The sequence below is a fragment of the Galleria mellonella genome, unplaced genomic scaffold, assembly GCF_026898425.1.
Source record: "Galleria mellonella isolate WM207_F2 unplaced genomic scaffold, CSIRO_AGI_GalMel_v1 utg133, whole genome shotgun sequence".
Classification (NCBI taxonomy): Eukaryota; Metazoa; Arthropoda; class Insecta; order Lepidoptera; family Pyralidae; genus Galleria; species Galleria mellonella.
The window spans coordinates 4,281,535-4,305,525 of NW_026441990.1; the positions used below are offsets into that span (position 1 = coordinate 4,281,535).

Below are 23,991 nucleotides of genomic sequence, written 5' to 3' on the forward strand. Positions count from 1 at the left end.
ATAAAATGTTATGCATACGAGTTGTTAATTAATATACATCCTGTAAAAGATTGTATTTTATATGTACGATGCTTTCTCATTTATTTTAATACTAGATTAGAAGCGTATTCGACGTATCTATTTCTTTTTTATATAGTTTATTAAGATAATTCGAGGTTTTCCCTAGAGATAGTGCATGGAGTCCTTCAAACGAATCTAATATGGTTTCTCAAGGGTCGGAATCGTTCATGTGATACCTCTGCTGTTAATAGTGTTTATACTCTATAGACTATGGTAACCGTTTACTATCAGCCGTATCGTATGCTTATTTACCACCATACTAGTATAAAATATGAATTGATACTTAAATAAAAATCTGCCTTTTTGACAAAAATACTATAGATGTTTCAAGTTTTATTACGTAAAAACAATACTAGAATGAATGAACTGAAAATAATTTAGGTCTGATGTAATATTTGTAGCTAGCGTGGCTACGCTAATGGAGCTTCATAACAGTCGACGTCAATATTTACAAATTACTTTTCATATTTCAATGTACTAGAGCTCAATTTGTTGATTTATTTGATACATTTGACATAGTTTGATACTTTATGACCTGTCAAACATATCATTAAATAAACTCGAGAAAAAAATTACGTTCATAATAGGTGTAGTAAGTTCTTTAACTTACTCTAGACGGGTTATTAAAAATTATTTATTTATTTTCTATTCCTAAATGTATTTATTAATAAATTGTAGCATGGTGTAACGCAAGAAGTAATTTTGGGTTTTATTCGAATTTATCATTATGATTTCGCGTCTCTTTTGCCTTTATATTATTATTCATATGTTTATATTTTTTCCCTTGTTTTACTATCTAATTTTGTTTAATTTTATCTAATTGGACATAGTAATATTTTTCATGGAACAATCACATTATCGGGTTAAACGTAACATAATTATAGTTAGATGCCTATAATTTAGGACTATTCTATATTCTATATCTTTACTAATGTTATGTGAAAGTGAGTTTGTTTGCTGCTTTATAACGCCTCAACGGCTTTACTAAATCACTATGAAATTTGGTGTACACAAACTATATGGGATGAGGAAGGATATAGGCTACTCTTTATACCGGGATCAGTAAATATATCTCGGACGGAGTCGAGATATATTTACTAAATAAATAAATAAATTATTGTTCCCTCAATGTACAAGATATCCAAGTAAATTGTATGTAGCCTCAAATCATCATCATTTCAACCATTACCTGTCCACTGCTGAACATAAACCTCCCTCTATTGAGAAATTTTGCCAATAGTTGCAATGCTTGGCAGGCGGGTTGGCAACCGCAGTTAAGCTGAAAAGGACGCTACAGCCCCTTCCTCGACCATTAGGTTTCCTTAGATGCCTTTTACGGTAAGGGGTAAGGCCCATTCTATGCCGGGACCATACGTCGAAAATTATAATATTTAACTACTACCAACTGACCGGAAACTACAAGTAATATATACAAAAACTAATAGATATATGAATTCTGCTTTGTCCTCTCGTTCCCAGAATAGATAATCATTAGTAAGATGGATGTTAACGAAACAGCTTTCTAGTTATCGCTATTGTTTTGCTTTTCTACTAAAATAACTTCCCTAATCCAAGATAAGCATCGTCGTAAAATCATTATAGTCTTGTTTTCAAAATAGATATGATTTCCTTATATTATATTTCAGTCATTATTTATCTGTCTAGATTATCGTGGTATGTTTTTTATTAGTGGATATATACTGCAAACCACGTTTAAATTGTAGAAAACTTATAGCAAAGTATGCAGTATAATGTTTTTTTTTAAATACATGATAATGGAATGGTAACCCTGCCTGCGCTAACAGTATATGCTGACAGGGTACCAGTGAAGAATGATAGGTTAGGATGAAATGACAGGTCAGTTAGCCCATCGTGATGAATTCACTTGGAATTAAACACGATGGTTTCCAAGGGGAAGAGGTCGACCTGACAGGGTATATTGCTAACAATAAAGCTCCATTACTACTTAGTATGTGTTATAATTTTCCTTGTATGTATGTATGTATTTCATAATTAAAATGTATATAAGTAGTCATAAAATTAAATATAGTTACTTAATTGTAGTACATTATGTTCACGTACTGGCCACTAATAAATTTGTAAGTACTGGCCGGTAACAATCATGTCATTAGTTCTCTTTTCTCTTTCAATTAATGAATCAGTGTTCAACCAACTTGCTTGCGTATCACTACATTAATTAATAACTATTGTATGTGAAATTATAATAGGTAATCCATAAATTATACTACGCGATATTAAAATGATTGACTGAAGTTATAAACCGTTAGCTAATAAACTTCTAAACGATTGACTCGTAAAATTTATATGTACTCAAAATGAGAATATCTCGCTTTCCAAGTTTACTTGTAATTAACTGTGCTAAATAAACAGACGAGTTGCACACTTTATGACTTACCTGAATATAATACGAATAAACTAAAAATATTAGATGGAGAGACGACATGAAATGCATTATAGGGAGTCAGTGGACTCTTCTGTAAGTAGAGTAGAGTACAGGTGACTCAGGACCGTTTTTTATGGCAGTTTATGGAGAAAGCTTGTGTTCAGCAGTGGACAGATAATGGCTGAAATAATGACGATGATGAAATTAAAAAAATGCGAGTTTCTACAAGTAATGAAAGCTGAAGAATCTACTATAAAAATATTGAATAAGCTTATTAGTTTGTATCTTTTAATCTGAGAAATGAAAGATGTTTTAATCTTATGTCCAAGTAGTGAGATAATTAAGATTAGAAAATACGTTACTGTAAGGAATAACTTTTTAGAAGCGTGCCAAAGTGTCATCATGGTTACAACGCCGCACTGGAGGGCGGGTGGCTGCGCGCGCATCGCCCTTAAAATTTCCTCCGTAGTATCGAATCGGCCAGTCACTTTTCATAACCTCAAATGCCTACCTCTGAACAGCTGTTCACTAACTCGAACCCAGTTAAATAACTGAAGTAATTAGCACTACAATTACACACGTGTTCTAGACGCGTCGAAATCCATTATGAAATAATTTAAAATTAGAAGCCGGCTGTATTTTTTTTCGATTTACGGTTTTCTTGGCTTTCATTCAGTTTTCAGCCAGTACTGCTAGCGGTCAGCTGTGTGTTCTTTATTTAAATTATTTATAACTGTTTTATTTATGTTGTCTATTACATTAGGTACTTAGTTTTATTATGAATGTTATTGAAGTAGTATTTCAAAATGGTACTTTTTATATAATGTGATGTGTGCGTGCAATTGTGACTAAAACAATGTCAGTGTTATACAAACTAAATAAATGAACCTTTTTTTTAGTGTTGTGTTGTAAACTTTTGTGTTAAAATGGAAGAGTACGAGTATGACTTCGCGTATGAGTGTCGGGTTCGTATATTATTTCATACTGTTGTTAAGTACCTGAAATAAATCATATTACTAATATGTTATCCTTGTGTAATATGAATAAAATCCTATTATGTCGATCCCAAAAAGCATTGGGATAAAGGCAAGAAGATGATGATTATTGATAGGTACATATTCTGTGACATATTTTGTCCCTCATATTACGTCTTATTTTACTAGCAGTATTGCATTATGTTCGTCGTACCGTAACGAAATGTTTCAAATAATAGGAGTTCGAATTTTAAATAAATACTGTGTCATCTAGGTCTTTAAGGCACTTAAAACATACAATCTTTATAACCTGAACTTTTTTATGCAATTTCGAATGGCAAACAAATTAACGGTCCACCTGATGGCAAGTGGTAACCGTCGCTTATAGATATGAACAGTACCATGGACATAAAAAAGTATACTGTGTCGCCCATGATACCCCTCATAGTTGCCATTCCTGAGTACTAAGGTGTTTTTTTATACAACTTAGAATGGCATACATGCTGACGACCCACTTTTGTGACGACTTTTGTACAAAGTCTTCCTCTGGTAAATAAACTTTATTATATTAAATTGATAAAAAAAATCGATTCTAAAAAATACATAATATTTTCATGGATAGAAATAAATCCGACACTAACTGAACAATGTACTTATAAACTACGTTATGTATAAAATCTATGTCATATTTTTTTAAATTTTTACGTTACTTACACATAACATAAGCACAGAATTTTACATAAATTCATACTTCGCTTTATTATTTGGAATTCTTCTGAATATAGTTTCATTAATATTCCTAATTTTGTTATCTCGTGATATAATAATTATAGTACAAAATATGTATACGATTACGGAATACAATTGTGTACGTTAACCTTAATTTCTTGAAGTTCATAATTTATTACATAAGAGGGCGCCACTTAACATTCTACTAGCGCGCAATCACTTCGTTTTTACGAATGTTAATTACACGAGGATGTAATTATGTTCGGCCGTCGGCATCCTGACAGTTTTTACCAGAAACCAACTGCGTTGATTTACCGCAATAATTGCGGGCTACCAGCACTGGATGGTTCTAGTGATTGTAAGTTTAACTTTGCACTCAAAAATAGTTTTACCTCTACCCAAAAAGTTATTTGGAAGTGATTGCTTTGCAATAAATCGCCATTCGTATCGCGTTAATAATTTACTATATTTATTATCATTATAACTGGTGCAATAGATTATAAAATATATAAATAATCTTTAATAATCCTTTTACAAATACGAAAATAATAGTGTATATTTCATTTTCATCTATTCATTTTCAGTTTGGATTTATATTCCCACAGACAATAAACAGCATATTCCAGAAAATATTGATCAAGTTAAAGTTTAAAATATTCTAAAGTTTTTCCTACTGGTCTACGTGTTACATTATTTGTAATATAATACAATCAGTTACTTTAAGTAACAATTCATATCGTCATGTTATGCAGAAGTATAATTTAGTATAATCACAAATATTATAAAACAATAATTCACAAAAATATCTTTATAGTTTTATCTATGGTAGTTGCAATTGTAATAAGTAGTAAGTAAATAAATTTTTGTATTAACTTTTATTTAACACAAATTCATTTCTTTATCCTCAGCGTCTCGTGGAGGCCATGGCCCCGCGGTCGGCACGCTCTTTCCGCCAGGAGTTTAATATGCAGGATCTGGCAACAACCACTGAACACACGTACAGTACGCAGTACACCTCGGAAAAGTAAGTACATAAAGCTCTTAGAAATGCAAATGAGTGTTGATATCATATGTGTAACATACATTCTTTTTCCAAACTACAACAGATACGTCAGGACATCGCACACGACAGAGCTAGATACACCTGTTAAATCGATGGCCAATGGCAAATTAAATTCGCCTAAATATACTACAAAGACAATTATTAATGATGACGACAGACCTGATCTTAGGAATCTCAAGCGAGTTCATAAAATGTATGAAGGTCCTAACATTATTGAATCTAGGGGAATTATACATCCTGTTACGAGAGAAATCCTGACAGTTGGTCAAGCAATTAGCATGAGAATACTTGACGTAAGAACAGGGAAACTATTATCTTCACCTGATACAAGACAAACAATGACCATAGAACAAGCAGCAAAAGAAGGTCTCATTGACCCGAAACTAGCTGCCAGATTAACAGGGCCATGCGGTATGACAGAAGACGGTAACGAAGTTACATTACTGGAAGCGATTCAACAAGAGCTGTACGATGCTGAACAAGGTTTAACTGATCCAGCAGAGAAGAGAATCAAGGTAACTGTAGAAGGCCAAGCGCCCACCAACCAAGGAATGAGTATCTCAGACGCCCTCGATTGCGGACAAGTAGATCTACAAAGAGGTCTTTATAGGCTACCTAACGGAAATTATATAACAATATCCGAAGCTTATCAAAAAGGATACCTTATTTACAATGAGATTATTAAAATTAAATCGAGCGCTTTGTCTTTATCCGATGCTATCAGTCAAGATTTAGTAGACAATAATGGCTGGATTTTGGACAGAAATTCAGGTGATAGATTTCAAATAGACGTTGCTATCAAAAACGAATTAATAAATTCAAACGTAAGAGAAATAGTTGATCCTAAAAATGATACTAAAATAACGCTTGCTGAAGCGATCGACAAAAATGTTATCAATACAAAACATTCTAAATATATACATAACGTTACTAAAGAAAAACTAACTTTCAAAGACGCTGCAAACAAAAAATATATTTGCAAACCCATGACACTAAAAGACGTGTGTGATAACAACCTAATGACAAACGACGGTAAAATTCTGTCACCTGCTAACAGGGTTCCATTAAATATTTTAGAATCAATTTCCGTAGGTGTACTCGATAGCGACAACATAAAATGTATAACTAATACAACAACTGGTCAACTACTAACTTTATCGGAAGCTCTGGCTTCAAAAATTATACTGCATGATAACAAATTCCGCGATAATCTGACAGGAGAAGTTTGTACTATTCCTGAAGCAGTTGATCGTGGTCTTATAACATCTGTGTCACAAAGATCCATATTTGATATAGATGGTTTTAGGGATCCTAAAACAGGGGAATTTGTTTCTTTCAATGTAGCTCATAGTAAAGGTAATCTTAAATATTCCAATGGAGAAGCTTTTCTTAAAGCTGAAAGTGGTGACTTTGTTTATTTGGAAGATTGTACTAAAGTATCAATTGTTCGTCCTGAAGTTTTAGAAATGTTCAATAGGAAGATCGGAATTTACGAAAATGGTAAAGAGCTTAGTGTATTAGATGCAGTTTTCAAAAATATTCTTGATCCAAAATCAGGATATTTACTTGATGCAACTACTAAAAAACCTATTCCATTTAATAAAGCGGTAGAAATTAATATGATTACACCTGAAGGTGCTGCTTTATTAAACTCGCTCCTTAATATTACTCTTACACTTCAAACTGTTACAAAAACTGTAAAACGTTACGTAACAGTAACAAACACAAACTCCAGTCAAAGATCTGAAACTATTATTACTTTCGCGGAAGCCGTAAAACTCGGGCTTATAGATGAGAAAACTCAAACGTTTACAGATCCTACTACTGGGACTGTGGTTCCAATACAACAAGCATTGGACGAGGGTCTTTTAGGCGTTGAACAAAACGAACCTCGTGTAGTTCATATATCTGACCAAGTCACTAAAAAGGACTTGGTGCCAGGTCAGGTTGTTGAACTTAAAATTACAAAAAAATCCTTTATTAAAGACGTACCCCCAAGCCCAGAAAGCAAAGTTGAACAAGACAGCAGACCAGAGACGGTTAAAAGTCCTGATTATGTCACCTATGAAACTACACATCCTCGTGAAGGTTTGATAAAAGAAATAAAAACTATTACTTCAAAATCTATTGCGACAGAACCATCGTTCACATCCATGACTATAAAAAGGAATACGATCGAACTTCCTCGTGGTGGCTGGACCTTAAAAGAAGCTATTCAACAAAACCTCTTCGATCCTGTCAGTGGTGTATTAACTATACCTGGCACTGACAGAGTTTTAGATCTCGATGAAGCATTGAATCTAAATATTATAAATCCTGACTCTGCTAAATTCATTGATCCTAAAACTAAAAAGGAAATGCCATTAAATAAAGCTTTACAGTTAAAATTGATAAGCAATACAGGTCATTATCAATTTCCAAATGAAAAAATTTCAGTAAAAGATGCAATAGACCGAAAAATTATTATTTTTAAACAAATTTCTATTGTCAAATCTTCGCAAAAAGTTATAACTATTACTTCAGTTGCCGGTATGCCTGATAAAATGGAGATATCGGAACTGCATGATATTCCTTCTCAAAAAATCGTTGAAGAGCAGTCTGTTTTAGAGCCAGTTCAAGTCGTTCCAGGAATAATTTTTGATCCTGCTTCTGCTCTTGTTATATCGACTACTTCTGGAGTATCTGAAAATATATTGGATGCAGTTGAACGTGGTACGATTCCATCTGATATTGTTAAAGTTATAGAGCCACAAACTGGAAAGGAAATCTCTCTTAAACTGGCTTATGATAAAGGAATATTGGATGAAAAAACAGGAGACTACAAAGACAAATCGGGTAAAAGAATAGGTCTTACAAATGCTGCGCAAATGGGATTTGTAACCGTAGTCGGAGCTCCTCTAGTTGCTGCATCAAAGGTTATTCAAATTGTAATGAATACAATGATAGTAGATCCTAAGACTGGAGAAAAACTTCCAATGGAAGTAGCATACGAGAGAGGTCTAGTTGATTCTACTACATATAAGAAATATGAGGAATCCATCAGAGAAAAAACCCCAGAAGGTGCAAACAAATTCTTGACAGAAACTGTCATAGTATTCGAAGACCCACAGACAGGTGAGAAATTACCTTTAGAGACAGCATATGAGAGAGGTATAATAGACGCAGATACATACAATCAATATTTATCGACAATTAAAGAACGATCCCCGATTGGTGATATTCGAAGCATTCCAACTGAAACTACAACGATAATGATCACAGATCCTAATACTGGTGAAAAAATTTCTGTTGAGGAAGCTTATAGTAAAGAAATAATTGACACTATTACATATAATAAATATAAATCTATTAAAGATCAGTCACCAAATACTTTAGTGTTTGAAAAATATGATGTAGACAAAAAGGCACCTGCATCTGTAACAACAACCTTTTCTCAAGTCACAAAGCCTTTATCTGTTGGGGCTGCTGTCTCAGAAGGTTTTATCACTGTGGAAGCTATACAAAACAGTCTTTCGACTGATAATACAATAGTTACCAATGTTTCTTCTGCAAAATTGAAACCTACATCCGATATAATTCAAGTCACAAAATCTAACAAGGCTAAAAAACCAAAATATGATGTGAACATTGCTAGATCACAGGTTATTGATACTCAAGTTCTAGAATCAAAACCTGTTGTTTTACAGAAACTAAGAAAACGAGTAATAACACCTTTAGAAGCTGTAGAGAAAGGTTTAATGAACAAAGAAACTGCAAAGATTTTAGAATCCGTAAAAACTTTTAAAGATAATAATGGATCTTCACTAACTTTGGACAAGGCGATTGAAAAAGGTTTTATTGACCACAGTAACGGTAAAATTATCGATCCTATACATGGAGATACAATTACTATAAATGAAGCTCTTCAAAGAGGTATTTTAGATGGCGAAGGGCAAGATGAAGTATTAATACCTCTGGCCAAAAGTCTTTCAATACCTGAAGTTTTGGAACAAGGTTTATTGGACCCTGCTACTGGAAAAATAATCCACCCTGAAACTGGCAGCCATTTAACTCTAAGAGAAGCAATAATTTGTGATATAGTTGATCCCATGACCATGATTACAATAACGCCTAACAAAAATATAACAATTGCTGAAGCAGTAGAGAAACATATAATTGATGATGACAAAAACATAATAAAAACTAGTGAAGGTGGTTTGAATTTCATATCTGCGGTAAACTTGCAGCTTTTCCCAGAGTCGGACAATGTAACAATTGTTGAAAATATACCTCCTGCAGCGATGACATTATCTGTGGCGATTCAAAAACATTTAATTAATCCTTCTACAGGGGACGTTACACATCCACTAACAGGAAAAATAATACCTATAGGGAATGCAATAGAAAGAGATCTGATTATGGCAATTCCTTTCCCACAATCAGCAGAAACAATTACTTTAGAAGAGGCATTACATAAAGGCGTTATTAATTTACATGATGGTACTTACACTGATCCAAAAACTAAAGATGTTTTACCACTAAATAAAGCATTGGAACAAGGGCTATTAGCCGTTAAACCCAATACTGAGGAAATGCAAGCCAGTGGTGTTGTAACTACAATCACTGAAACATTTACATCTCAACATACTATTACAACAAAGATGATTGAACTTTTGGCAGATTATGTGCTTGTTAATGCAAATGAGGTTAAAAATACAAAAACTGGAGAGATTATTTCTATGGCTCGAGCTCGTCAAGAAGGCATCGTTAGGGATGAGCAGACAAGTAAAGAACAGTTTATTACTAGTGATACAAATATCAGTTTTGAAGATGCTATAAATCTTGGATATATTAATATTGAACAAGGAACTTTCACTCATCCAAATACTGGTGAAATTTTAACTATTTCAGAAGCTGTTACCAGTGGAGTATTGAAAACAGAAGTAACACCGACAGAATCATCAAAAACAACTCCGTCCAAGAAAGAAATGGAAATGCTTAGTTTAAATGAAGCATTTGAGCTCCTATTTGATGAAAAATCTCAAAAGTTCAGAGATCCAAAGTCACCAAATAAAGTGTTAACCTTCGAAGAAGCTCTAAAGAGAAATATAATTGACCCTGAATCTGTCATATATGATGTTGAAAGTGGCAAACCTTTAACTTTACAAGAAAGTTTAAATATAGGTTTAATTGATAAAAAAACTGGACAAGTTAAAGAACCTAAAACGGGCAAATCAGTTGATATTAAAAATGCTGCTAAAATGGGTTTAATAGCAGTAGTAGCTGCACCTGTTCTAGCGGGTATGGCAGTAGTACAAGGAGCAAAGACAATAACCAGTAAAATATTAAAGCCTAAAGAGCAAAATACTATTGAAATAGATGCAATTAGTCATGTCCCAGAAAAAAAATCATTTAAATCTTCAGATAGGGATATTTTAAAACTAGAAACTGTTACAAAAACAATTCAACCTTCTCAAGAAACGACCTTTGCGCCTGCAGAAAAAAATGTAGTAGAAGAATTGAAGGATAAATTGCCAACAAAAAGTCAAGCGGCCTATATTGATGTTCGTCTAAAAGAAAAGGAACATAGCGAAAGAGAAGAACTTGGGTTAAAGAAACGGACTGATGAAATAGCAAGCAAAAATCCAGTTGAATCAGTGCAAGAGTATCGAGAAATTACCCCAGAAGGTGAAGAAATTATTACTGTAGTTAAAACAGTAGTTTCTAAAGCAGGTACTTCTGAGAGCGAATATGGTATAAAGAGCAGTTTAATTGCTGAAGAATTACAAATAACTCCAGAGACTGATGAAATTATGACAATTACGAAGACTGTTGTAACGAAAAAGGAATCTGAGGATCTTAAAAATTCACAGGAGTTATTTAAAGATGATCAAAGTTCAGTAAGTGAATTCAAACAAAACCTATTTGCTGGGTCCACTACTGCCGATGTATTACATCAAAAAACAACTGATGATGATGTAATATCTGTTGTTAAAACTGTTGAGTCTAAAACGGAGCAGTCGGATAGTGTAATAATTGAAAAGGTGAAAGTTTGTCAATATGATATGGATAGTAATGTAGCGCCAATTAAAAATATTGAAAAAATACCTGAAAAAGTATCTAAAATACCCGCTGTAAGTGAGAAATTTGACACCGATACAAAAGAAACTGAAAAACCTGTAGAACTAAAATCTAATAATGAGAGTAACAATAAAACATTAGATAAACTAAACTTAAATGAAAATGTTCCACAAACGGTCACTTCGTGTAAAGATCAACAGCAATTTACCTTTAAGGAACCAGGGCAAATTAGTGATACCAAAGAAATTGTTGCAAGTAAACCCATTGTTGAAGAATATCGTCAAACAACTCCAGAAGGTGATGAAATTACAACAGTTGTAAAAACTGTTATGACAACAACAGAACCAACTGAATATATTACTCAACATTCTAGTACAGTAATTGCTACAAAAGCTTCTCAAATAACTACAGTTGAAATTACTCAAAACGAATCGACTTCATATCGTATTGTTTCTGAAGTGAGTGAGACACAGGATGTAAATAAAAGTCAAATTGACACTCTAGATAAGGTAGACAAAACTATACTGGATAAAAATGACAAACTACTAATAAAAAAAGACGCAGGACCTGAAAATTTATCATCTAAAGAATTTATGACCTCCGTTATCGAAAAGGATAAAGAAATTGTTGATAAAAAGAAGGAAAATATTGAATCAATGAAACCTCTTGAAGTGGTGCCTGGAGTAATTTACGATCCTAATACGTCAGTTATTATTTCTTCAACCTCAGGCATTTCTGATAATGTATTAGAGGCAGTCGACAAAGGTATTGTTCCATCTGAGAAGGTGAAAATTTTGGATCCAAATAGTGGTAGAGAACTAACTTTTAAGGAAGCAATAAATAAAGGTATAGTTGATAAAAATACTGGAGACGTAAAAGATAAATCTGGCAATAAAATAAGCTTTGCTGACGCAGCTAAGATTGGACTTGTTGCTATTGTGGGTGCACCAATTTTAGCAGCGACTAAAGTGATCGAAGTTGTAAAGAGCGCAGTAGTTGTTGATCCAAAAACCGGTGAAAAAGTGCCACTGGAGAAGGCAAAAGAACTTGGTATGATCGATTCCAGTACGTATAAAAAGTATGAAGAAATTGTCAAGAAGCAAACTCCAATTGAATTTCCAGGTGATATTGCTGATAACAGCTCAATAAAAGAATCAAAAGAAGACATATTAAAACATCACGTTATTACTACATTCGAACCAAGCCAAGAAATACATACAAAAGGAACTACTGAACATAAACCCTTACCTACTGTGAGTAGTTCTATTACTACTGAAGATAAACTCTTAGATTTATACCCAACCAAACACCCAATATCAGAAACAAACGTAAAAAATGCATCGGCTTTACTTATAGATGCCGAAAAACAACCATTACGTGTTATCGAAGAAATTACAGAACAAAATGTCACTAAAGAGAAATTGGAATCCATAAAACCACTTTACGAAAACGTCCCATTAATAGAAGCTATCACACAAGGAAAAATAGAACCTAAAGTATGTAGAATTGCCGTAAATGGTATTGAATCTCCATTAACTGTTCAGGATTCTTTAGATCAAAATCAGATAAGTAAATATACTCCAATTGATATTTTATCCAAGAATTATGTCCTTATAAAAGAATCAAAACCAAAATACAGTGTAGCAATCTCTAAAAAATTAACTCCAGAAGAACTATCTGAAATGGGTATCTACGATATTGAAAAACAAATATTCTTAAATCCTGAAACAGGTATAAAAATATCTTTTGAAGAACTTGTGTATAGTTTACAGATCTTTGACCCTGAAAACATTTTAGTAAAAGATCTAGGTTCTAAATCCGATAATTATATTACATTCAATGAAGCAATTGCAAAGCCTATTATTGATAAAAGTTCTGGTCACATGGTTAATCCCAAAACTGGTCAACGCATACCGTTCTTAAAATGTCTGCAGTTAGGTTGGATAGTAGAAAAACCTGAAGACATGACTATTACTGAACAAATCTCTATAGAAACTGCTTTAGAGCAAGGACTATATAATCCCAAAACTGGTGAAATTACAGACGTTAACACCGGCGAATTGGTACCAATTGCAGTAGCAATCGAAAAGGGCCTTGTAGATCCTGAATCTTTACTTATTAATATACCACGTACTACTGAAAGTATATCATTGTTAGATGCTGTAGAAAGAGGTATAGTAGAAATTCATGAAGGTGTAATAACTATAATAGAAACAAGAGAAACAATTGAAATATCAACGGCTGTAAAAACAGGCATAGTAACTATTATTCAGAGACCAATTTCTATAGAAGCTGTCATTGTTAATAACATGTATGACCCTAAAGAAGGTAAAATTAAAGACAAATTAACACAGCAACTTGTTAATATTGAGGACGCAGTACATCGAAACATTGTACATCCTACAATTTCTGAAATCAAAGATACAGCATTAGAAAAATTTGTCCCCCTTTCGGAAGCTCTCGACACGAATTTAGTCAATTCTAAAACGGGTAAAATTATAGACAAAAAGACTGGTAAAAACATTCCATTAGACGATGCGTTAAAGAAGGGTTTAGTGGCAACAAAAGCAGTCACATTTTCTTTATTTGATATCATTGAGTTAGGTTATTATTCGCCAGATACATGTAGAATTTTGAATCCAAAAACAGGAAAATTAATTACTTTAAATGAAGCTATTGACGATAAACTTGTCAATCCTTCTGATGTTAAAGTAAAAGATGATAAATCTGAGGCCGTCATTCCATTTGACCAAGCGGTCAAAACAGGCTTAATAGATTTACAACAGGGCATACTAACTTCCCCTATTTTTAACCTTAAAGACGCCAGTGAGAAAGGTTACCTTTTAAGTGACAAGAAACCATGGACTTTACAAGAAGGTTTGGTTCAAGGTTTTTATGATCCCGAAACAGGTCTTCTAACAATTAATAACGTAACGATGACTTTAGAGGATGCTATAAAAATTGGTAATATTAACCCTGAAGCCTTGACCGTTAGAAATTCTATAACAGGGGAAATTATTTCTTTAACCGATGCAATAAATGTAGGTATTATAGATTCAAAAGAAGGTAAAGTCTGCGATCCTATACAGGGTGATAAAATCTCTCTCACAGATGCCTCAGATCGTGGGTTGATAGTTCCTGCTAAACGTAAACTTAGCTTACCGGAAGCAATTTTCAAAGGTTTTTATGATCCAAAAACTGGTAAATTTTCACATCCGCAAAGCAAAGAAAAAATTCCTACAGATAGAGCTATTAAAAAGCGTATGATAGATCCACAATCTACTTTAGTACATGTAGCAGGGAAAGTTATTCCATTTGAATTTGCAGTCGATAAAGGTATTATCGATGGTAGAACAGGTACAGTGATATTAGGAGATGAAAAGGTTGATTTTAGAGAAGCCTTCGAAAGGGGATTATTAGTTGAAGTCCGAAAGCCTCTATCGCTTATTGAAGCTCTGGAAAAGGGCGTTTACAATGAAATCAGTGGACTCTTTTTGGATCCTCAAAGTGGCAAAAAATACACATTAACAGAAGCTATTAAACTGAATTTAATTGATCCTCAGTCAGTGCACATTCAAGATAACAGATTAGGTAAATGGGATAAACTTAGTCTATCTGAATCAATTAAAACTGGTGTTATTGACGATAAAACAGGTAAAATCAGGAACATAAATAACGAAAACGAAGAAATTAGCCTTCGCAAAGCTTTTGAAATTGGGTTACTTGTTGATAGTAAAGCATCTATTAGCCTACAAAGAGCTTTACATCAAGGTTTATATGATGATAGTACTGGCAAAATTATAGATCCAACTACTAATCGTAAAATTACACTTCATGAAGCTATTAGGCGATCTATTATTAGTCCCAAATATCTTTGCTATTTTGATAAAAAGTCGGAAAAGCCTCTTACCTTGGCGGAGTGTTGTCGTAGCGAAATCGTAGATAGACGAAGTGGAAAATTCCATGAACCAGGCTCCGATGTTAAAATACCGTTATCGGAAGCTATGAGTTTAGGCCTTGTAGTAGACATCGAAAGCGCAGGATTTACTCTCTATGAAACATTAGCAATGAATATGTATGATATAACTGAATTTGTATTTGTTCATCCAGTGACAGAAAAAAAGATATCATTAAAATCCGCTATTGTGGAAGAACTTATTAATCCCGAAACTTCACTAGTAAAACATATTCCCACGAGTAAGTATATAAAACTAAATGAAGCTATACAAAATGGTATTGTAGACGAAGTCAATAGTGTATACATATTACCGAACGGAAACCAAATCAATTTATTAGACGCTAAATATCGAGGTTTAGTAGTAACTACAAAGAAAAATTTAAGTCTTGAAGAAATCGTAAGAAATGGCCTCTTTAGACCCGATAATGGCAAAATTGTTGATCCCACCACTAATGAATTTATTGATATTAATAAAGCAATAGAAATTAATTTGTTAAACCCTGAATTAACAGTTGTTAAAGACAATTTCACCAACAAATTTAAACCACTACCAATTGCTATTCAACAAGGTGATGTTGATGTCAGTAAAGGTAGAGTTTTAGATACAAAAGCAAAGAAAACTTATAGCTTGGACATAGCCTTTGATAAAGGCCTTCTAGTAACTGTCGTTCAACCCATTACTTCTCAAACTGTAACTAAACGTTACGTACATGATTCTACTACGTCAAAGGAACCGATCCTCAGGGAATTCACGTTAGAGGAAGCCATAAGATACGAATTTATTGATCCCGATACGGCTGTAATAAAAGATCCTCATAAAAATAAGTACATTCCATTAAGATTAGGTATTAGTGAAGGTATTATAGATAAAAACGCAAAAGGTTCATTCGATACTCAAAACAGGTCACGTACGCTTTGCTTTGTCTTTGAAAATGGTTTGATTGTATACGTGAGAGAACCTCTATCGTTTGAGCAAGCAATTGAAAACGGTCAATTAAATGTTAATATCGCTCGATTTACTGATCCACATTCCAGAGAAATGTTAACCATTAAAGATGCAGCTATTTTAGGATATATAGATTCTGACACAGCGCTCATTAAAGATAATCTCAAGAAGAGGTTAGTGAAACTCCCCGAAGCATTCCGCAAAGGTCTAATGGATGCAGAAAAAGGCAACATCTTAGACACAGAGACCTCCAAACTTAATACCTTATCAGCATCAATAGAATCTGGATTGTTAATGACTCCGAAGAAAAGTTTCAGTTTAATAGAAACATTAAACTTTGGTATTTACAATCCAACAACCGGAGCACTAAACGATCCATTTATTACAACAAGTGTGATGGATAGAAAAAGATTAAATTTAGGCGAAGCTATCCAACAAGGCATTGTTGACCCATCTAGTACAGTCGTCAAAGAACCAGAGACAGGAAAAATATGGCCATTGGTTCAAGCTATCGAACAAAAACTCGTTGATCCTGTGGAAGGCAGACTGGTTATAAATCCAACTAAAGAAATAAGTCTAGACTTAGTTAAAGCTCTTAAAAAGGGATATTTGCTGCCAGCAGAAACGAGGGTAAGTGTCATAATAAATTATTACATATGTTGTGCTTCTATCAAGCAAAGGTGTTGCTTTATTCATCTTTCTATTTCCATTCTTAGATGGTGATCTATCTTATCTAAAGCGTTTGGCTTAAAACATTGGCATGCACGACACCCACAAGACCTACAGTGTCGACGATTGGGTTATTTGTAATTTTTCTAATGAAGTCACAGTTTGCAACGGTGGCATACACGTTTTGAATTCCATCTTAACATTAAAATTTGGTCCATGTTACCTAGAACTTAAGACATCCTTCAGTTTAGATTTTTTTTTGTTCTTAGTAAAGGTAGTTAAAGCACTTACTTCACGACGTATTTTGATTTTCAATTTTAATCTTAGTTTGTACACTTAATTTAGGTAAAAGGCATTACGCTTTTGATATATACTATAAATAATGTAGCCAATATTTATAAGGTTGAACTTGCCTCATGTATTGTGTCTAGATGCTTAAGTTTAGGTTATAGCGCTATACAATTGCCAGTTTTCCTTTATTAAAAAAATATGTTCAGGGAAAACTACCAATTGGAAACGTGCTTACACCCACATTGTATTAAGGCTCGATGTATGTTGTTTTTTATTTCCAGCCGTTGCCTGCGATGCTAAAGAACCCTTTTGAGCTAAATCGTGAATGCTTGCCTGTGAGGGATCATATTAACGACGATAAAAAGAACCATCACCGTCTCGTCAAAAACCTAACATCCCATTTCACTTTGTGCTAAGATTTTTTTGAGAGGTCAATAACGTGATCGACTCGTTCGATCCTTGGTCTCTGGCTTTATTATTCGCTTTCATAATCAAAGACCAGCGAATTATGACAGCTGGTCTTCAATTTAAAGTGAGCTCCCTTAATTTTGTTTCCAAATAGTCCCCGATTTATGATATACTCATTCCTTGGAGCAGTGCTCACATGAATGCATGACTGCGCTATGCTATTGTGATGTTGGTTAATATGCCGGACACTCGCGACGCAAACATTCACAATATCATGAATGGTAAAACATTTTCTTCAAACACAAACACGGAAGGTAGTATTTATGATTCATTTTCGTCTTATTTTAAATACTCGTCTCCTTTGGGGCTTTGTTTCATTATGAATACTTACTTAATACTTTATTAATGCCAGAATACATAAATTATACTATTTGTTTTTATTTTTTGTAATTTTTGTAATTTTCTTATGAAATAAAGCTCCAAATTTTATTATTACAATAAATGTATACAATACGACAAATATTTTTTTACGTGTAAATTCTTTAAGAAATATTCTACTATCTTTACTTTACCTCATTTACTGTACAAAGAAAATTGTTATTTCAAAGTTTCAGATTTCCAAGGAGGTATTCTTTTAACATTTATATACTTTTTAACAAATAACTCTAATCCAAATATTTATTAATTAATACGAAATTGAAGATGTTGGTACCATGATAATTATAGTTCGTTACTTTTGGAGTATCATAGACAATATTAAAAATTATTCAAAAGTTAAGCAATAAAGTTTAAATTTTTATGTTGTCTATGATATCTATAACATTCACTGCTTGCATGCCACGCTTCCTGCATGATTTTAGTTGTCTGTATCTGTCTCTATCTCTACGCAACATTTGAACTTGTTGTGTTCGTCACCTTCATGCTGATACAAATTGGCTGTCTATCGTTGTTGGCCTATGTCTTTGTCTGAGGATTGTCTCTGCTTATTGTTTGCGTAGTCTATTTTTTTTTTTTATATGTTCATTTTACTTTTACAGGTATTCTTGCGTTTCTTCTAGTAATTACGTTATTAAGCGTCATTTCATGATGTTCTCTTATCGTGCCAGGATTTAATATAAGCAATTGTATTTTACAATACATATTCATTTTATTAAATACTGTATCACGATAACGTGTCATGAATCGATGGTCATACATGATTACTTGAATGAACGGTTCTCATTGGATAACTTAGTACATATAGTTCTGTGCATGATCTAAGTTATTCATATTCTTGTTATTATTGTGTGTACATACTTCTGTGATGTTTTTTAATTTAGAAAATTTGTACATATCTACATTGCATCTTAAAATACCACTGTGGAAATGCACTACTTGTTACTGTTTATGTCCGTAGATATAGTCGTCCTCTGTCAAGTGACGAATTTGCACAAAAAAACAAATGTAGATAGACGCATTGTAAATGCTCGGTAGTTATAGATATGAATGCACTATCAAAGCTCGAAAGAGATTTGTAAATATTTTATTTTAATTTTTTAGTGAACCATACATTAAATATATTTTTTTAATATTTAGCAAGCAGTTGAAGAGAAGTACAGGCTTTGCGATGAGACGCTTTCTAAGTTACTGGAATGGATCGCCGTGGTTGAAGAGAGATTGGCCAATCAGGAAGCGGTTAAGGAAGACTTAGACGAGTTACGCAACCAAATTAACATTCTCAAGGTAAATAAAACTGATTCAATTATTGTTATATGTAGCAATTTATACACGTCTAAACATGTAATTTCATATTATCAAAAATTTTCGAAAAAAAGACAAGTTTCTCAATTAGGTTGTATATTTTTATATTTGTTACCTCATAATTTCATTTCAACATTTATTTGGGATTATTTTACTTGAAAGGATATATCTTCAGATTGGTTCCATATAAATTTTGTCAAAATCGGTTCTGTTTTTTAGCTTTAAAATCAAAATAACTCATTTAGTCACCATTGAAGTCTATGTTTTTTTGTAAATTAAAATCTTAAAATATTAAATAATCAAAACCACTCGGATCACGTTCTACGATAACTATTTATTTAACTTTAGAACGCTTATGAGAGAAAGTTATCTCTCAATGACTAGTTTCTTTGGCAGGATTACAAGAAATGAGTCACAATCGTGTAAAGATACTCTTTTTAGAGATAAATATTTTCTCTTTCACAACAAATACCCGCTACACTTGTGCCAACATTTAATATTATTTGTTTGAGCTATTAAACCTCAAACAGACAAATAACAAGCATTTTCTTTAGGTTTCAATATAAATGCTAAATAAAATAAAAATATTTAATATGGGGTTCTTCAAAAAGGTTGTATTAAGATTTCTTTAGAATCGACAACGCACATGGGACACCCCTAGTGTTACAGGCGTCCATAGGCTACAATGATCGATTACCATCAAACAGGCTTTATGCTTGTTTGCTACCTTCGTGATATAAAAAAAAAAAAAACAAATACACTTTTATAGTGATGATATTAATCAGGATTATGTTAACTGGATATATTAATTACCGGTTGTTTTAATCGAATTAATTAAACAATTTAAATGTACTCTCCGGAATTACGAGACTTGTGTTTTCCTTGCAGCTGATCAAGGATGATCTGGAGAGTCACCAGCGTCAGGTGTCCGCGTGTGCTGACCAGGCGAAGCAGCTGTTGGTCTCCGGAGGCGATGTACTCGCCCCGCACGAGGTACCTGATTCATATTTCAATATTTATTACTTACTAGTCTTATCCTGCGATGTCGTCTGCATGACCGGAATATTTTGAATTACTCCGTCCTAAATATACTAATAATATAGATCCAGCTATGTGCGTATACAAATCATCATTATGACTGGTTGAGCCGTTAAAACACCTTGAGATAACAGACAAACTCATTTTTACATTTTTTTATACAACTTAGAATGGCAAACAAGCTGACGGCCCACCTGATGGAAAGTGGTAACCGTCGCCTATAAACATGAGCAGTAGCATGGACATAACAGAGTATACTGTTTCGCCCATGATACCCCCCCATGCGTTGCCATTCCTGAGGACTCAGGTGTTATTCCTCTGTACCCAGTAAATTCACGCAATATCCCACCCTTCAAACCGAAACACAGCCATGCAAACACAACTGTTTCACGGTTGAAACACGAATGGGATAGAGGTACCCAAGCAATCTACTTTTGTACAAAGTCTCCCTCTGGTACAATACAACAGACTTCGAAAAACGAGAAGATTCTCAATTCGATTGTATTTTTTTGTTTGTTTGTTACCTCATGACTCTATCATTTATAAACCGATATTATCTGAATATCTGCTTTTGAGTGATTAAATCCTGGCTACAGTAAGGCTATAACAAAGTTGATTATGAACCTTTGATACGAATATAAACTGCTCTATTATAATGTGACATAATAATGGTATTTTTAATACAGGTGGCAGCACTGGAGCGCGGTGTGCGCCAGTTGAAGCAACGCTTCGACAAGTGCACTGAGAAATGCGATAAGATGCTAAGGCGCTTGGCCGCCGCCAGAGACGAACTTGGCAAATTCAAGTAAGTATATCGTTTTTTAAGAGACCTCTTAAAGAAAAAGGTCGTTCTCTTAATTCTAGATATTATTACGCAATTAACTGACTAATTTTGACAATTCCTTTAGAAACGTATTTAAATATACCATCGAGTCTTTGCGTGATAAAATTTTTTAACATACCTGCTTCTTTTTTGGCGACGTTTTGATGTGGATTGCACTACGGCTTGGTCACGACAGGAAAGAAATTTTACCTAAAATAACTATCTTTTAGAAATATAAGCGATTTCATTAAAATGCCAGGTTAATATTCCTTGACAAACTTATAAATATATTTATAATGAAATAATGACGATCACCAACGAGAGTTTGCTATCCAAGACATATATGTATCTGATTTGATATCCCAAACCCGGATTGTTAATAATCCAGTCGAACGACCCTCCTGCTAGCAATATATCTTGTCACGTGTACATAACAGGTATATATAGTGGACATCAACGATTAATTCCTGGTAAATGGGTCACGTTGAACCATCTGACCTGACTTCATCTTCACCCATCATCCTTTTATCATACTGGCAACCCAGTGTATAACCATTACATATTGATCTCTTAAAAAAATACCTCCCCTCCCCTTTCCAACCTTCCTCCTTCACGTTTATAAAGTCTATCTTCAACAAGCAATTCTTTTTCCAGCAACGAACTAACTGCCTTCAACACGTGGATGGAGGGGGCGTACCGTATCCTGGAGGAGAAGGAGGCAGCCATATCTAAACTGGACAAGCTGCCTAACCAGGGTGACGATGTGAAAGACTTCGTGTCCGACGTGATCGCCCACCAGGCTGATCTCCGGTTCATCACCATGTCCGCTCAGAAGTTTGTCGACGAGAGCAAGGTTAGTTTTACTTTTAATTTTTTGTATGGATCTTAGAATAACAAATAAGATGATGACATATCTGATGTAAAGTGTCAACGATCGTCTATAGATATGAATTACTATTCATATCTATAGACGATCGTATCACATGAATATGAATATCACAGTAATACCTATGGTGCTGTAATTATTATTTATTTCCTAATTTAGAGAGTAGAATTTACGAGCTTTTCGATTCAGTATTATTACTATTAATAGAGTTGACAAAATATATACCATCCGCCATTTTGTAACGACGGCCATTTTGAAAATATTACAATATGGAGTAAATTTTCTACGGTATGGTCATCAGAACTAAAGGTGTATGCAAAATTTCAGCGAAATCAATTGGAATCGATTCAGTTTGTTTGTTTTTTTTTTTTAAGACGAATTTTGAAAGTTGATCAAAGTAATAAGTATTGCATGTATAATAAAAGCTTATAAAGGAGAGTTTACACGTGTGTTGATAGGAGTTCCTGTCGCTGCTGAACGAGTACCGCACGTCGCTGCCGTCGCGACTGTCGCACGTGGGCGCGGCGAGTGAGAGCGCCGTCCGCGAGGGGGCGGCGCTGGCGCGGCGGCGGCACGCCGAGCTGGCGGCGCGCGCCTCGCGCCTGCAGGACCGCCTGCGCGCCGCCGCGCTGCTCACGCGACACTACGGCGACGCGCTCGACCGCGCGCACCGCTGGCTCGCAGACGTGAGTCGCCACCGCACCGCATACACCGCACACCGACACACTGCGCACACCGACACACTGCGCACACCGACACACTGCGCACACCAACACACTGCGCACACCAACACACTGCGCACACCAACACACCGCACTAATCAACACATCGCACACACCAACACATCGCACACACCAACACATCGCACACACCAACACATAGCACACACCAACACATCGCACACACCAACACATCGCACACACCAACACATAGCACACACCAACACATCGCACACACCAACACATCGCACACACCAACACATCGCACACATCAATACATCGCACACATCAATACATCGCACACACTGACACACCGACACATCGCACACACCATTCACGTACGATCAAGTTTATGCCTGAGCGCATCTCTTCAACCAGTCCCCCTCACTCGTTACGACAAACCAACACTACGTCCGCGATGTGGAAGGGATTGCTAGTAATAGCGAGATTAATCCCCATTGCTATACCTAGACCTGATAGGGTATATTACCCTATCAGGTCGACCTCCACGCAGTTTCCCCTGGAAACTATCCTGGCTAATTTGTCGTTGAATTCGTCACGATGGCCTAACTGACCTGCTTTCATCGTCACCTAATCATCCCTCACCGGTACCTCGCCAACGTATACCGATAACGCAGGCGGGGTTACCATTCCATTATCATCCATTAAAAAAACACGCCACATACACCAATACACCGTTCACGCACGGTCAAGTTTATACCTGGGCCTCTAGACAAGTGGCAAGCGAATCCGTCGATGGGATCGACATAGCTAGCAAGTCTATGAGTTGGAATGAGACATCCGGCGTTGCTATCTCATTCTATCTCACGAACTCGGTAGCGATGTCGATTCCATCTATGAATTTGCTTATCTAGAGGGCCTGAGCGCACTCACCGACCACTCCCCCTCACTCATTACGACAAATATTTAGACGATACAATTCATCGAAAATATATATATACTAGCTGACCCAGCAAACGTTGTTTTGCCATATACATTATTTGGAGAATATTTTTTTAATCCATTAAAAAAAATATTGGGGAGGGTCACTCTTATTATTGAGGGGTATGAAAAATAGATGTTGTCCGATTCTCAGACCTACCCAATATGCACAGAAAATTTTATAAAAATCGGTAAAGCCGTTTCGGAGGAGTTTGGTAACAAACACTTGACACGAGAATTTTATATATAAGATATATATTAGTTTATTCTTATCTGTATCG

The 23,991-nt window shown here is 34.7% G+C and overlaps 1 protein-coding gene across 20 annotated transcripts in view; it reads left to right on the plus strand.

The window, feature by feature from the left end:
• LOC113511282 (dystonin) overlaps nt 1-23,991 on the plus strand; it is a 372,284-nt gene that overhangs the window by 298,810 nt on the left and 49,483 nt on the right. For 16 of the 20 annotated variants that reach the window (XM_052903181.1, XM_052903184.1, XM_052903175.1 and 13 more), the window contains 7 exons: nt 5,076-5,191; nt 5,274-16,824; nt 19,138-19,284; nt 20,191-20,295; nt 21,027-21,145; nt 21,818-22,016; nt 22,508-22,735. In XM_052903181.1, coding sequence (XP_052759141.1) covers nt 5,076-5,191; nt 5,274-16,824; nt 19,138-19,284; nt 20,191-20,295; nt 21,027-21,145; nt 21,818-22,016; nt 22,508-22,735 — 12,465 coding nt within the window. Of the gene's footprint in view, nt 1-3,227; nt 3,430-5,075; nt 5,192-5,273; nt 16,825-19,137; nt 19,285-20,190; nt 20,296-21,026; nt 21,146-21,817; nt 22,017-22,507; nt 22,736-23,991 lie in introns of all 20 variants that reach the window. The other 4 variants (XM_052903191.1, XM_052903189.1, XM_052903186.1 and 1 more) reach the window with 3 other exon arrangements.